Genomic DNA, 16,206 nt, shown 5'->3' on the forward strand with positions numbered 1-16,206 from the left:
ATAGGTTTTGTACAGTACTGAGCTAGCAGAGCTCAGTCTCTGCTTTACCCTGCTGTTCCCACTCCATCCATAAATCTGCAGAAATAGCCTGAAAACCACTCAGCCCTTCAGCTAGCGGGCTGCTTGTGAAACTGCCCCAGCCCGTGGCTCCCGATAGTGTGTGCCCTGCAGCTGTCATCCAGGTGGTCATCTATCAACCTTGGGCCACTGGCTGCTTCTCTGACTGCTCTCCCAAGCATAAGGCTGTTTCATCTCATGTTGTATGAGAAACGTAGCACTCTTCACTATGGGTTTTGCCAGCATCATAGAATCAAAGAACAGCTTGGGTTGGAAGAGACCTTAAAGATCATCCAGTTCCAACCCCCTCAGCATCAACAAACTCCACTGACACTGACAGCACTGGGAGAAAGCAGAGGAGGAAGAGAAATGTTCACACCAACAGACATCGGTGCTGTAGGAGAGAGAAGTCATTTTCCCCTCTCTCTGTCTCAAATGAGGTGTCATCTGGCCTGTGCTCTCCCCGTGAATTGCCTTTCACCAAAGCAGAATAAATCATTCATGCAAATCTGAAAAGCAATTTCTGCATCATTCATATTGTGGAAGTTTCTCTGTAGGGCTATTAAAGAGAGATTCTGAGCTGGTTTGGATTGAAAAATCAGATTTTTAATTTAAAAAAAAAAGTCTTCCATGGAAAATATCTCCTTACACATATCATTATGTGCCGTGTGTGTGGTCTTATATGTATGTGTATAGAGAAAAAACAAGAATCTCTCACGATTGAGATCATACTTTGGGGCTCGATATCATCTATTTTTTATCCAAACCATAACGCTACACTGGGGAAGAAAATGATCCTCAACTAGTATAGTTTGTTTGAAAGAAATCAATTGGAAAACGTGTTTTGCTTGATTACCTGAATTCTCCAGATCTTTATAGGCTTCTGTCCAGGTCTTGGCCATGTTGGCTAGAGTGTACTCCATGATCTGGATGTCGGTGATGGGGCAGTTGCACTGTGGGAACTCCTCCGCGCATTGGCAGCCGCATTGGCTGTTCCGGCAGATGTACTCGCCCTCCCCATTGCACATGATGTAGCTCAAGGCAGACTGGACAAACTTCTCTTGTAGGTACTGGGGGAAGATGATCTGGAGACCTGGAAACAAAGCATGAATGTAGGAGGGGAAAAAAAGAAAAGAAAAAGGTCGTTTCAGGTATCTGCTCTGCTTTCAAAACCTGTTTCATTAACAGCTTGGGGAAGTGATACTGAGGAATTACAAGCTGTTGGGAGATTTCTCTCAGCGCTGTCGTGGGTAAGGAAGATGGTTAGAAAATATACGCCTTGGGTGCAAGAAGTAGATGAGCTGAGATCAGATGCCCAGTTCCCCTCTTCCTCCCAGTCCTGGATCCCACTATGGTGTGAAGCAGCTGAGAGCAAAGCCTCCCCTACCCCATGTATTGGTTTTTATGCTTTGCAGCCAAGCACTAGCTCAGAAGTGATGAGCATCACGCTGTTCTGGGAGAGACTGAATAGGTTTGGTACCACAGAAACAAAAACTATGCACTGAAAAAAAAAAAAAAAAAAGAAAAATGAAGAGAAAGGAAAACAGAAGAATGGAAAATAATATGGGGAGGGATTTCTGAAAGAGCCTTGCAGAGTTAAGTGCCCAGCTCCCACTGCATAAATACAGGAGCCGGGTACCTGACTCACTTTCCAGCTCACTCCCTGCTAGGAGGGCTACTTGCCAAATCCTATAAAAGTGCAAATGGATTTAGTGCCAGGGATTTCAGTGGTGCTCGGAAGGTTTACATTAGCTGAGAGATCAATCCCCAGCTCTCTTTCTCTGCAGCGAGTGTTTGTGCATCCATCCATCTGTGCAGGCACACGTGTGGGCGGATGCCTGCTCGGGTACCCGAGGACGTGATGGCAGTTTCCCTGCGTGCCCTGTGTACAACACATACGCCTTTGCAGCCTCTCCTCCTCCAGCCGCCATCTCTGGGCTCCCTGCAGGCCTTGGGGCTTTTGGGGACTCACAGCTGTTTCCCTGCGCTGGGGCTGTCAGCATCACTCAGGGTGTGCGAGGCAGTGAGGAGGCCCGTGGGCTCATCCCTTGTAAATGGCCCAGGGATGGCAGAGTGGCAGAGAGGAGTTTATGGCTCGAACAGCAGCACTGAACTCCAGCGCAACGAAGGCGCGCGGGTCAATTACCCATCTGTTTGTGTTTCTGCAGCGCTGAATTACCGTATCCGTTGCTGACAGCTCATTGGAGTGGAATGAAAATAAGGCAATAATTCAGAGGACCAGAGCGTGCAGAAAGGGCAGGAAGGGCCACACTGCCGTCCAGGAGTTCAGACCCACCTCTGCGCTGGGTCTTGTTCACCTCAGGCCCCTGAGCATCACACAGCCCACTGCCCTCTGGTTCCACACAGACACCTCAGCCTTGACAGAGTCCCCCAGGCCCAGTGGCATCGGGGCAAGGGGAACCACGGGGACATCCCTTCCTCCCCCTGCTGCTCACCATGCCCGGTGGCAGCCCTGTCTGACCCAATTTGCAGCTGGGCTCAGAGCGGTGGCAGCTGCCAGGCGGGATGAGCATGGGGCAGAGCTCAGCTTGTGACACGAGGCAGGGCTTTGGGCTGGGCCTTAGGAGGGGAGGGAGCATGCATGAGGCTGAGCAGATTACAGCATCCCTGCAAACATGACAGAGCTAGTCTGAGGAGGATCAGGGCAACGGCAGCATTTTGAGGTTTCTTTGCTCTTTCCTGAGATGTATCTGAATTAAAAATATAGTTTTCCTCCTCTTGACTGCAGGAAGGGCTGACATTCAGGCTCTTTTAGGGATTTATCTGAAGCTGCCACCACAGAAGGATGATCTCTTTTCAAACCTTCACACTGACATTAGGGATGGTTCATCCTGCCAGGCTCCAACACCGAGGAATGGAAAGAAAGCACTGAGCTATTGGAGAACTAAGACCTACAGAAGAGGGTTGGAGAGCCCGAAGGCTGCTGCACTCCCTGAGCTCTCACGCTCACCGAAGATGGGGCCGGGCTCCTCGCTGTGCACTGACCCTATTTATGCATGGTCCAAGTCCCATGAATAAATCTTTTCACTCCCTGCTTCACGGAGGAGCAACCTGCCCTGGCCTCAACCTTTGCATATGAAGCCCAAAAGCCCACAGGCTCTTCAGCTCACTGTGTTTTCTGTTTGAATTTTATTCAGATAAGAGCACCAACCATGCCGTCTGGTTCCAGCTACGAATGGCACAGGCTTTGCAGACTTTTTCTGGAGTTGGTGTGAAAACAAGCCAGTAAAGATGCAGGGAAACCACTTTCCATTGGAAAAGACATATGCAGTGTGTCCCAGCACATGCAGAAACAGGAATGCCTCGTAATCTCCAAAATAAAACTCATGGTCACATCCCACACTGCAGATACTTGATTTTTGTTTGTGAAATCTGTGGTTTCTGAAAAATGTTTTTAAGATAACCTTCTCTTATAAGAAATAATTTCATACTCCCATGGCAGTGTAAATGACCCTTCGTTTAAGTGACAGTCAGACCCCCTACACGCTCAGCAAAGCACCTGTATAAATACTTAACTTCAATCGGGTAAGGAGTTCTAATGAAATCTGTGCAGTTAATTGTAGGACTTGACAAGAAGCACATACTCAAATACGTGCTTAGGCCTGGAACACATGTAACACACAAATCCAACCACCCACTGAAACATGCATCTATCTGCTCCAAACTCAGAACTCAAGCAAATGCACTACAGGAATTACATGTTATTCAGACATCCTCCAGCCTAAAGTTTCCTTGCAGAAAAAACCTCTGCCAGCCTCAGCCCTAACAAAACATCCCACGGTGCTGTATTATTCCCTAGGTGTTGTCTTTGACTCCTACAAACATGCAAATAAATTGCTATTTATTCGCTGACTGTCTTCTGCTGATTAATCCTGTCTCAGCAGCCAAGCAGGGAGCTGACCTGGCCTTAAAGACTGGGATCATGAACCAGTATCATGGGGTGAACACCTCAGAGCAAGCCAGGTGCACAAGGAATTGGCTCTTTCCTCCACGGCAGCCTTGGGAGCTGACAGTGCAGGAAGAAGGCATGATTGCTGGTGACTACTGATAGGGAAAATGTCTTGGTTTTGAAGATATCATTGGTCAGAAGGAGGAATTCTGAAGTATTAAGTTTCTCTTCAAAAATAAAGAGGAGCACAGGTTTGGTACAGGTTTGGCTTCGAAAACTGCAGGCAGAATATGAAGTGTCTGACAAGGGAACATGTCCTTAATTCACCTAGAAAATCTATTAGAGAGATGTTTGGCTTTGGACTGCATACAAAAGGCTTCCTGCATTAAAAGAGGTAAATTTCCCCTGCTCTAAATTAGAGCTATTTGAAACATTTTCCATAGAAGAGTTCTCTGTTGAAAATGCAGTTTCATTGAAGCATTTTGTGAGAACATGTTGACTCAAAAAGCACTTTTGACAGGGAAAGGTCTAAGTGTGTTTTTCATACTTCCCTCATTTTGTTTCTCTGAAAAGCTGACATGTTTTCGTTGTCGTTACAGCTCTGCCCATCTTGGTAAAGACTTTAATATTAATTGTGACGTGCATTTTAATATTCTATTACCATATTTGATGCAACAAACTACCCAGTGTGCAATATCTCCTGATTAATGTTGCAATGTTTGGAACAGCACAGGGATTTTACCTTGTTGAAATAGCACCATGTTGCAATATAGACAGAGATGGTCAGACTGCCATATGGAGGTAGCTCTGGGCCCAACCACTGAGCCCAAATGGCACGTCTTTGGAAACATGACTTTCAGGCCTGGGCAGCAACAAGGAACAGAAATCCTCCCTGTCACGAAGATGCTGCTCTTTTATTGAGCTGGCCTCAGAGCCGGAGCGATGCGAAGGTAGAGACATGGATTTCTGTCAGCAGCTCTTGCTTGGCTGCTAATCAGATCGGAGGAGACTCGGTCACGATCCATTACCCACAGTCCTGTGACTAATTCCTAATGAGTCCTCTCAGAGCAGAGGAAGGATCCTGGGTAATTATCCCAAGAGCCGCTCTCCAGATCAGAAAGAAAACACTCAGGTGTAGCTTTAAAGGTCACTCTGTCCTATTAAAAACAGCTCTTGCCTTCCCTCCTTCCATCACTGTCTCCATTGGATTGGGTCTGACCCCTGAATGATGCCATGTAACTCCATGAAACCCACTTCTTATTGACCATGAGGTCCTACTGCCACATTCCCCTGTCTGCTGCCTTGCCCACCTTACCTGCCCTCTCTTCTGAAATTCCCCACTTCTTCCCTCTCCTCTCTTCCAGCTATCTTGCTTTTACTCTTCCTTTTAGGATCAGACAGCCAACAGATACCTACTGATTTACTTACTTACCCACTTGTCTGCCTATGAAACAAGCTGTCACTCTATTTAGCTCTTTACTTACTTAGCTGATGTGTCATTCTTTGGTTTTCATTACCAACAATCATCACCACAGTATACAAAAAGCCTCAAATTGCTTATTGTTAATTAGGTTAAGTACCAAAATTCAGTGATTTCAAGAATCACAAGAAAAGCGAAAGCAACCTGCCTATTATTTTTAAGGGCAAATAATAACAACAACAATAATAAGACTCAGTAAATTAAACCCAGTTTCTTTGAAACCAAGATTAAAATAGCACTTACTAAATTACACTTAAAGCTGAGGATGTAATGTAGCCCATTCATCTGAAAAATTAGAGTTTGTGCAAGTACAAAGATTCCAGAAATAAAAACATCTGGGCAAATGAGCAATTAAATCCCACATTTCCTTAGTTTATAAGAAAATTGGAAATAACCTTAGGAAATTATGTGCCCATCGAATTTTCTCCTACTGAAGTTGACTTCTTGATAACCAGCATGTTTTATTTTATTTATTAATTTATTAATTCAGTTTTGACTTCTGCCTGTAGACTTCTGGACTAGTTCCCCAGCTGGGACTGAAGCCATGGCTTCCAGCCTCCAAATAAAACTTCTGTGATTTTTCCCAAAGATTATGTTCATTAGAAAGTCCCAAAAGTTGATCTGCACAGCTCTTCTGCCAACCATCAATTTGGGAGGGACAAAGTGAGATGTGGGCAGTATGTCCCATCAATATTAATGGATTAAGTGACATTTATTTGTATTGGTATATGCATAATCCACAGAAATCTGTCAAAATTCACTACAGGTGGGGACACCCAGGTTCTTTGCTTGGGCCCAGTCTGCAGCTTCTTCCACCTTTAGCTCACCTCTGTTGAGCCCTAATCCTGCAGGAAACTTGAACTGCAGAAGGTGATCACAGCAAACAGGGAAAATAAAAAAAGGTCACCCCTCTCTCATTGCATCCCCCACTCTGTGCCCTGATGATTTCCACTCTCCCTCCTTCCCATGTCCTACCTTGCAGGTGGAGTTTGCTTTCAGTGCTTTGCAGAAGGACAGAACTCACAGAGTCCAGATTGTCGTAGCTGTTACAGCCCAGGGGGCCAGTCCGAGTTTCTGTTACCTGCAGAGGATGTAGAAAAGAGAACAGAGTGTTGCCTTTGCTTCCAGCACCACGTCTTCCCCAGGCAGGTTCAGACTTTGTGATACATTGACCCATTGCCACCAGCTGATGCAATCCAAAATGCATCTTATGTAATTGAGAAAATATGCTCCTCACTGGACAGATATGGCTAATGCTTGAGGCACCCATGAACTGGAAAGAACAGAGTGACTTGTGCCTGCTTTCTTTGTGGAACAGCATGTTACTCTGGGCTTGGAAATGAGGAGGATCTCCAGTGGAGAACACCAGAAGCCAGTAGAGGAACCATTCCTTGGCTTCTCTGAATGGAAAACAAGATGCAAGATGGATTGCCAGCCTGCAATGGCACCTAGTGCTCCCACAGCATATGCGCACACGATCCTCATGCTAAGGATAGAAGGAGGCACAGATGACCTGCAATGCTGCTTCTGTGGCTGTTGCTGTTGGTTTCCAGACATGGAGGAGAGCTGCCCTTCCTGAATTCACAGAGGGTGATTATCTGCTGTCACTGTTTCAATATCTCAATCCGATTTCCCATCCAGGAGGGAACAGACTCAGCCATGAGACACCACAGAACAATAATAAGAGCTGAAAGCTTTCAGAAATGGCTAACAATGACAACTCCATCCACATTCACCTTCCCTGGAGTGAACTCCGCAACAATAAAATCCCTCCCCAGTATAGGATGATTGCTTTCAGAGAAGGCAGCCTTTGTCTGCAGAGCCATTTTCCCTGTTTTGTATGCTCTGAGCAGCTCTCCCTCCTTCCTGCTCCAACCCCCAAGCTGTCTCTCAGTCCATTTCATTCCAGATGCCTCTGTAATGCCACTCTCAGTTTTTCACCTTTTCTTGCAGTGAGTTCATCAGAGAGATGTTTATCAGTCCTCTAGCCACAAGGGGAAAATATTCTTGGTTTACATGGGTTGTCCACTTCACAGACCTGCCTTTCCTTTCCCATCCTCATCACTGATCTGGGTTATCTGTTCCCTCTCTTCCTTCCAGAAGTCATGGCCACACACAGTGGAAATCTCCTTGCCCACATAACCATCACACTGAATTCCCACCTCTTTCCAGACATTACTTATCTTGGGAGTTCAGTTCAGAATTTCTGCTTCCTTCCAAAGCCCTGTCCCAAACCTCTGCATTATTGGTATGGGAATATGTAGCTAGACACAGTACCTTGATTGCTCCGGTAGAGATCTGGATCTCATGGAGTCTCCTCATGGTGCCATCACGGTCTACGAAGTAGGAGGAAGCGAGCTGGTGCAAAGCTTCCACGCTCTGGGTAGCATTTCCTGACTTCCTGTCGAGGCGACTTTTGTCCATGTACATGGTCAAGGCCTCCTCTCCTGCAGTGAGAAGAAAAGGAGCTGCCAGTGGGGCCCAGAAGGCTGCCAGGTAGGGCAGACAAGATATCTCAGGAGCTGGTGTGGAAGATCCTTATAGGTCCCTTCCAATTTGGGATGTTCTATGATTCTACGATTCTATGATATCCTATTTTACACCTATAGGAAGAAAATCTTGACACATAAAACACTATTAGATGGATCCACCTTTCCTCATCAGTATTAAGGAGCTAGAACCTCCTTCTGTATTCAACCAGTAAGGCTAGATCCACTACACTCATAGATCAGCTCTGCTTAGTTCAGTAAATGATACTTTGGATGTTTATCAGTCAGCAGAGCTTCAGCACAACTGCTGGAAAGGATTCATCTAGGAAGTGCATCTAGAATGATGCACACCTGGCAGGAGCAGAGGCTATTTATGCAATCCTCTACGCTGGTTTCTAGTAGAAATAAATGACTTAAGTTGCATATAGGTGGCTACAGAAGACAAACGAATACTGACTGTACCTGTTTAGCTTCCAGTGGCCATGAAAAGGGTAAGGACGGAGGGGGAGTGAAGGGGAGCAATCAGAGGAAAGCTCAAATGAGAAAGTTAAGCTAAGTCAAGTCTCCTTTCTGCTTTGCTTCCTGTCCTAGTGTCTCTTTTGGTGAATATAAGTAGAGAGAGAGATAATGTGTGGGGTAAGGGATAGCAGGTGACTTTGAGCCAGTAAGCACAGCGAGTTTGGTAGCGAGGCAGTTAGATCTGATAGAACCAGGCATCCTGAATGTTATCAGAAACATGAATCTAAGAGATATATGAAAAGGACACAAAGCCAAGAAGTTATATTTACTTCAAAGTTCAATTTGTGCTACGTGAGCTAAATTAACATCCATCAAAGGCACAGAATACTATCCTGTCTCCTCAACATGTGAAGCTCTGATTATAATAAATGAAGAGAATAGACGCTGAGGGTAGGAATGCGCCATTTTACATAGCTCTCTTATGGAAGTTTGATAGATGAGCCACTGATGAATTCATTGCCTCTGGAAGTGATGGCCTGGTCAAAAAAAAAAAACCCCACATCACTACTTCTTAGGCCAAGGAATATTTTGCTCTTCAGCATTTTTGCAGTTTTTTTTAGTCTACAAGTCCTTACTTTTCTTAAAAAATGGTGATTAGCTGAAATTGTTTGATTTGTCCAAATATTTTTATTATCACATAAAAAATAAAGAATTAAAAACACACACAAAAACAAAATAATACAAACCACACAACCTTGTCATCCCTCCCCTTTCTCTGGACGTGTTCCAGATCTTATCTGGAAACCAAATGTCTGAATTTAAAAAATAAATAAATAAATAAAGATTCTGGCTGAAAATCAAAATATTTTTATTGGATTTCATTGTTTTTTTCCTAGCAATTGGTATGTCAAGGACTGAGCCTTTGGCTTTGAGATGAAACGTGGAAGCTTCTGATGGAACAAAGATACTTTTCATCAAAATAATGGATCGGTTGAAATCTTGTAATTGGCTTCAGGAGAACTAAGTGGAGAAGTTCTGCACGTAAAGCTCACTCTTCCATACTCTTACATACTATCCTCTGACCACACTTGTAGCAGAAACATCACCATTATTATTGACTCCCAGGAAAATATCTTCCCTGGAAAATGACCGGCTCTGATTTCCCTCTCACTTTAAACATCGTTACACATTGAACAACACATGGAGCCCTTGGTGGGGATCAAGGCTCTGTTGCATCCACACCAACAGCAGAAAGTTCCTGTCCTGGAGGACTTAAATCCAAGTACCCAATGAGACATAACAGGTGCATATAGCAAACACCCAGGAAAGCACACAGCAATGAGATGACAGCATTTAGTGTGAGAAGCAGCAGTCAGAGAGTGCCAGATGCCTTCTTGCTGTCGGTGCATTTCCAGGTCTCACTGTCAAGGTGGATTTTCACTGGGAATTGAAGGAAGGTCAGGCTTTGTGAATTTTCATCAGGCAGCTTGTTTGCCACTGGAAGGACAGCCTCGTGGGAGAGGTTTGGGGGAGCAAAGTGGTGTGCTTTGAGGCAGAAGTATTTCTCAGCTCACCGGGCTGTTTAGCTGTGTGGAGATGCTGCAGATATAAATAGGGCTTCACCTCCATTGCACATGGCTGCGAATGGAAAGGGAAGACCTGGAGTAATGCTCCTCAGCTGCAGCTCTCTGAGGAACCTGCGGGGTTCAGGCAGCACCAACTCTGGGATTTCACCAGGAAGTGGAAAAAGCTGCTATTTGTGGAAAAAGAACCACCTGATTCCTCCTTCTGATAGCTGAAGCACAACACTCAGGAGCTTTTCAGTGCAGGCTCTGAGATATAGTAGCTAGACGAACACTGAGAGTGGAGATGTGTTGGACAGAGAGCAACCAGGAAGCCTGGCTTGAACTACTCAGGCAGTGACATGAGCTTCAGAGTCAGCATCAGCCTTGGACCCCCCAGACAACACGGAGCAGGCAACGAGCCACTGGGACAGCTCTCAGACATCAGACAGGAGAACCCCATGCTTTGAGGTGCTGGAGATGAAAGGTTTTACTGCAAAAGTCATCACTTTTGCTCCCTGAGGTGTCTGAGCTCCTCCACTGGGAAGAAGAAAGAAGGAGAGGAAAGTAAAGCCCTTGAGGTTTGATGCTTTTCCTGAAGGACAAATTCAGTCCCTAGGAGGGAAGGGTGCTGAGCAGAGATAACAGTGCTGGAAACCTATTCTGTGCACATGTGTGCAGACCAGGAAAAGCACAGCATCCCCACGGAGAGTGCGCGTGAACAAGCAACCCTTAGATCAAGAGAGGTTAATAGACTTTTGCTGCATTATTAAGTCTTAATTTCTCGTTTATTAAGCGGATGCTATGTTCAAAGTTGTCTTTCCTTCAGGGCTTTCCCTGCAAATTGGCTCTCAGCTCTGTGCGCTCCATCCTGGAGCACGGATGCCCTCAAAACGACCCTTCACCAGTTCCTTTGTCAGAACTAAACTAGAGTACAGCTGGATTTTAGGCTCTACAAGGATCTGGATGCTCCGTAGGTTGAAAGGCATGGGGTCTGTTCCTTATATGGCCAGGTGTGAAACTACCTGTGTTCGCCCTGATCCATCACCCAGCCTCCTGGGGTCTGTGCAGCAGATGGCACTGAAAAGCAAAAAAATTTCCTTTGCATTTGTTGCTCATTTGCAACGTAAGACAACAGGCTAAGTTACAAACCCCTGTAATCCAAAGCAGGAGTCCTGGAGCTTTTTTTTTCAGGAGATCTCCTGGAGGTCTTAGGAGGGTCGGTGCACGTCTCGTCTTATGCCCCAGTGGTCTTGTTTAGACCACAGACTGTGCTAAAAGAGTATGTCCTCCTTGCATAATGTGTGCTCAGCCTCATCTGCATCTTCTGTAGGGCTGCCACTGCCAAGATAAATTCTTTTTTTCCCCCACTGTTGCTCACCGTGCTCTGGGCTGATAGAGCAGTTTGCTCTCCTCTCCAATACCAGTTCTCGTTGCAAGTCTCTGCATATTTAAAACTGTTGTGTTGTAAAATCAGGAGAAGAAACAAGCCACTGTGAATAATTCACAACCTCACCCAGGCAAAATTAAAAATATATTTCAACATCAAAGGTCTTTCTTATTCCAAATTTCCAGGGATGTGAACAGGGAGGTGAGGAAAAAAAAGGCATGTCAATGGAAAGGAAAGAGAGCCCCAGCAGAAAACTCTCAACACCTCCCTAGTTTCCTACTTGGACGGTTTGGACTCTATAAAATACAGTCCTAAAAACCATTTCCTCAGTGAAGAGGTTTTTATCCTTACAGCAAGTTCTTCAGTGCCTGATGCAGGCACCACTCATGTACTTCAGTGCATGGAGACCTTCTCTCTCACATTTCTTGCTGATGGAGCAGCCAGTTTGAGTAGCTGGGCAGGAAGAGCAGCCTGAGGTTCTTTGAAGGATGCACACCGCACGAGAGGTCATTTGCCTCCAGTGGAACTGCGCCAATTTACTTACCACCTCATTTGTGCATGAATCACATGCACACATCTAATCTCATCTACATCTCATCTGAGCATCTGCAGAATGCTTTGGGAATAGGCAGACAGCCAGAAATTCCTCAAAGTTCACTACAAACTTCACAGTGTGGCAAGGGTGGAGGTCAAGAGCAACAGCAACAAACTCTACTGAAATTGAAACCATTTACCAGTGCAGCAACCTTATGGATACATGTTCTCAAAGGAAAGGAATTTAAATGCATGCCTTTAAACAGTAAAGAATGATAAAAATGATATAAGGAAGAAAGAAATCATCATGAATTTTTAAGAGGAGACACTGATTTTCACCCCTCGTATTCTCAGTACTCAAAATGTTAATGCAGCACCAACGGCAGTGCACTCACATGGGTTAATGGCCCTACAGTTGTCTAGACGTCATCTGTCACCGCTAGACAAATTCTGCCTGCACATACAAACCCCTCTGCAGTGCTTGTCTGTCCACTTTGAATTTTAGTCAGTTGTGATTTTCCAGCGGTTGGGTCCATGTTGCTGCTTTCCCTTCTGCATTCAGCCCAGACCTCCCTGGCCACCTCTTCCCCTGCTGCACCCGCTCCTTGCCCAGCTCCTTCTCCTGGAGCTCATTACAATTCTTCCAGTTCCAGCAAGAAAGCATGTCTTCCCTCTGCATTTGGTTTTGTACTGCAAAAATAGGAATCAGTCCACTCTATTGCCAAATTAAGGACAGGGGCAGAGGAGCAGCAGACAGGCTCCTGCTAAATGAAGCACGTTTATCTTGCCGCACACCGGCACGCACACTGTTGTCAGAGGAGCACAGGTGCACATGTATCACAGATGCTGAACGTGCACACGTTGCTCTGTGAATTCATTTGCAAAGGCTATTTGTACTCCGGGGATTTTTAATCCTAATGATGAAACAGTCTTGGGCTGGGGGTTTCCACATGGCATGGCCAGTGGCCTACGGGTGTCGTCCAGAGTCCTTCCAACCCATACTGACACCGCTGCAAGAGAAGAGCCTGGGCTGTCCACCTACCTCCCAGGGTGGCAGAGATGAGGATGTGGGTGCCGTACTTTTTGATGATGGTATCGATGAACTGCTGCGTGGTGGGTCTCCGGCCCAGGAGGCGGATGCTCCTCTGGAACTCAGGCATCAGGGGCAGTGGGTTGTGGAGCAGGTCCCTCCGCTCAATGGCTGTGTTCCTCACCTTCCAACGGGCAAACTCCCTACATGACAAGACATGAACACAAGAGGAGTGAGGTGCTGAGTCTGGAGGGGCAAGGAGAGCCCTTGAGGGCAGGGAAGGAGGATGGTGAAGGAGATGATGATCCCACTGGACAACCCCGCATGGATACACACGTGGGGCTACAGGGCTAGACAGAAAGGGAGGGGAGGAGAAGAGAAGTGAGATATTACTGAAGGGCAACAACACACTTCGGGGACTTTGAGGAGATGGCCTTGGAATCTCCAGAGGTGTCTTGCAGAGAGCTACATTTCCCTACAAAGAAAGCAGGCTGGCCCTTACACCCCCACATACTTTGGGGTATGACACCTCTCCCTAATGCAGCGAATTCTGGTCTCCGTCACCAAATCATAGAATCATAGAATGTCTTAGCTTAAAAATCATCCAATTCCAACCTCTGCTGAGAGTTGATTGCCCCTACCAGCTCAGGCTGCTCAGAGCCCCACCCATGGACATGGGCACCTCTAGGGATGGGGCACCCACTGCTCTGGGCAGCAGTGCCTGCACCTCACTGCCTCTGAGTAAAAAAAGAAGAACAGGTCAATTCAATATACTTGAGACCTCGATCAGTCCAACCATTTCTGTATCCTCCTGTCCTCGCATTCACAAGCCATCCTGGTATTTAGAGCTACTGCTCTTGCAAAACAGACGGAAGGAAATGCATTGTCTTCATCTGAAGGAAATGCATTGTCTCCAAACATCTTTCAGTACCAGGAAGTACAGCAAAAGAACAGCTTGAAAAACAGCATATTTGCTAAACCATCTAAAAGGATCGATTCAAATGTAAGCAGAAGGACCAGATGAAAATGAAAGTTTTGTTCATTTTTCTTTCTTTCTTTTTTTTTTAAGTGTAAATTGATTTTCAAATCCCTTCTTTTAAACTGATAGCAACTGGTAAAAAAAATAAAGTTAAATGTTTGCAAGAGCAGCTCTTCATTGCAAGTATCCATTTTGAAACAACACAAAGGCAAGTGTCTTGAGAAAACCTTGCACACCTGTGAACTAAAAACCAGGCCTCTGAAATACATCACCAGCTGAGCACCTGGAAGATGAGAAACCTGGTAATGCCCTTTGAAAAATATTGAGCAAGGCCTTCTTAAAAAGGAAAGAATATTATTTATAACCACTCTCCTACAACGCACCTGTGCTATCTTAACCCATTTCCGAGATAATCAAGTCACAGACTTCTCTGTCCCTTTTCATTCAATTATTCCTGTAAATGGGATTTAAGACAAAATTGCATTTAAATAATACGAATGACAATACCTGGCACTGGCATGGCACTTTCTATCAATGATTGTCAACCAGCACCTGCAGTCCCACACTGCTGGAGGAGAACCTGACCCGCAGGCAGATCTGGAGGTACCATCAGTCAGCTGCAAAGCCAGGGTCACAAAGCAGAGCTTTCTGCTCAGAGGTTGACTCTACACCCAGTCCATTTTATGTGTATTAGGTTCTTTCACTTAACGCAATTATGCATGTATTTATTTTGATTGCATACCATCACAACACCCCAGGCTGCCTAACAGCAGTTGCATTCATTAAAATAGCAAAGTGGTGGCTTTTTACTTCCAAATGTCTCCTTCCATCTGAGCTAATGCCCCCTCTGTAGCTCCTAGGCTTTCACAAGCCAAGTAAATAGCCCAAAGCAGAACACCCCTCCAATAACATTCTAGAAGTCAGTAATGTCAAACCTTGAAATCTGCAGGAGAGTAGGTTTTTCCCAGAAAAATATCTGCCAAAAGGCCAAAGAAAGAGAAACAAAAGGAGGGGAAAGGGCCAGGAACAGAGCACACCTGGATCTCAGCATCACGAGTGGAGAAGACATAGACCATTGGCTCAAAAACTGTCTATGGAAACAAGTACATTAGCAATGCCCATGAAGTTATTGCATAGAGCAGTTTCTTGTGCTTTATAAAAAAACTCCAGCACTTAGTTTCTGTGGAAGAGTCACATTTGGGGGTCCCACAATTGCTTGTGATGATAACAGAACCTTAAAAGTAAAGACAGCTTCTGTCTGACACTGCAGGGTGAGGGTGCTCTCATCATTCATGATCCCAAACCTAGCTCTAGAAAGAAACCCCCTCTGCAAGAAGTAGGAATGGTCCCTTCAGGACAGAGCAGTTCTCACTGACAGAGCAGTTACACTGCATGGGAAGATACAGATCTGGATGCTAAAAGACAAGCAAAGTTTTATAATAAATAGAAATTCCCATGTTCCTGCCATAAAGACCGTAAGTGTAGGACAAATGCCATCTGTGCTTCCTCTCCAAAGAGACCATTTTTAGATCCTGTAAAATCAAACGTACTTCTGCTCTCAGATTGCTGCTTCCTGGAAGTGCTATCAGTAAAGTCAGGAGATACTTAAACCCTCCATGGCCAGGATGCTTCCAGAAAGGCAAGTGGGAATACTTCATGTTGCCAGGAAAAAAAAAAGGCAGAAATTTTGCTTTTGTCACTACCAAAATATCTATTCCAAAGCAAAAAACAACGTGGCTGAAGCAGTCAGCTGTTCAAGTAGGGTCTTACTGATATATCAACACCCAAACCCAAGGAAAGCCTCCGAGGAACCCAAGGAAAGTGGATGGAGATGGACTGGGCAAATAGCTGTAGTTAAGGCCGTGTAATAGAATGCAGTAGGCAGTACAGATGGGAGAAGACAGGAGAAGAAAACGACAATTTGGTAAGCAATGTTTTCAGGGGAAAACAAGGGTTTTGTTGTTGTTTCTTTTTTTAATATCAGATCCCACATAATCTCTTGACAGCAGCAGGAGGAGGCAAAAGGGGGAGAAATCGCTGCCATATCACCAACCTTGCCTGCTAACAAGGGACAATTCCAGCCCCTGTTCACAGAGTAGAGAAGTCCTGGGCAGCATCCACATCCACAATAAAGCATCAGACTGAAGGAGAGGTTTTCTACCTTGTTCTTCTGCATGCAGATCCTCCCCAGCACTCCCTGCTCTCAGGGCATACCATGGAGGTGAAAGCCCAGTTCTGTTATCCTCTCCAGTTGCCTAGATGTGTGGCTTTCATAGCTGATGAGAAAAGCTGAGCAAATATGTTATGATGAATAAT

General features: G+C 45.4%; 1 protein-coding gene across 2 annotated transcripts in view; it reads right to left on the minus strand.

Moving 5' to 3' along the window:
• The window catches only part of BRINP1 (BMP/retinoic acid inducible neural specific 1), a 79,628-nt gene that overhangs the window by 10,264 nt on the left and 53,158 nt on the right, over nucleotides 1–16,206 (minus strand). For both annotated transcript variants that reach the window (XM_046901638.1, NM_204449.2), the window contains 4 exons: nucleotides 12,924–13,114; nucleotides 7,725–7,894; nucleotides 6,423–6,528; nucleotides 914–1,150 (listed from right to left, as the gene is read on the minus strand). In XM_046901638.1, coding sequence (XP_046757594.1) covers nucleotides 914–1,150; nucleotides 6,423–6,528; nucleotides 7,725–7,894; nucleotides 12,924–13,114 — 704 coding nt within the window. The remainder of the gene's footprint in view (nucleotides 1–913; nucleotides 1,151–6,422; nucleotides 6,529–7,724; nucleotides 7,895–12,923; nucleotides 13,115–16,206) is intronic.

This window comes from Gallus gallus, chromosome 17 (assembly GCF_016699485.2).
Source record: "Gallus gallus isolate bGalGal1 chromosome 17, bGalGal1.mat.broiler.GRCg7b, whole genome shotgun sequence".
Taxonomy (NCBI): Eukaryota; Metazoa; Chordata; class Aves; order Galliformes; family Phasianidae; genus Gallus; species Gallus gallus.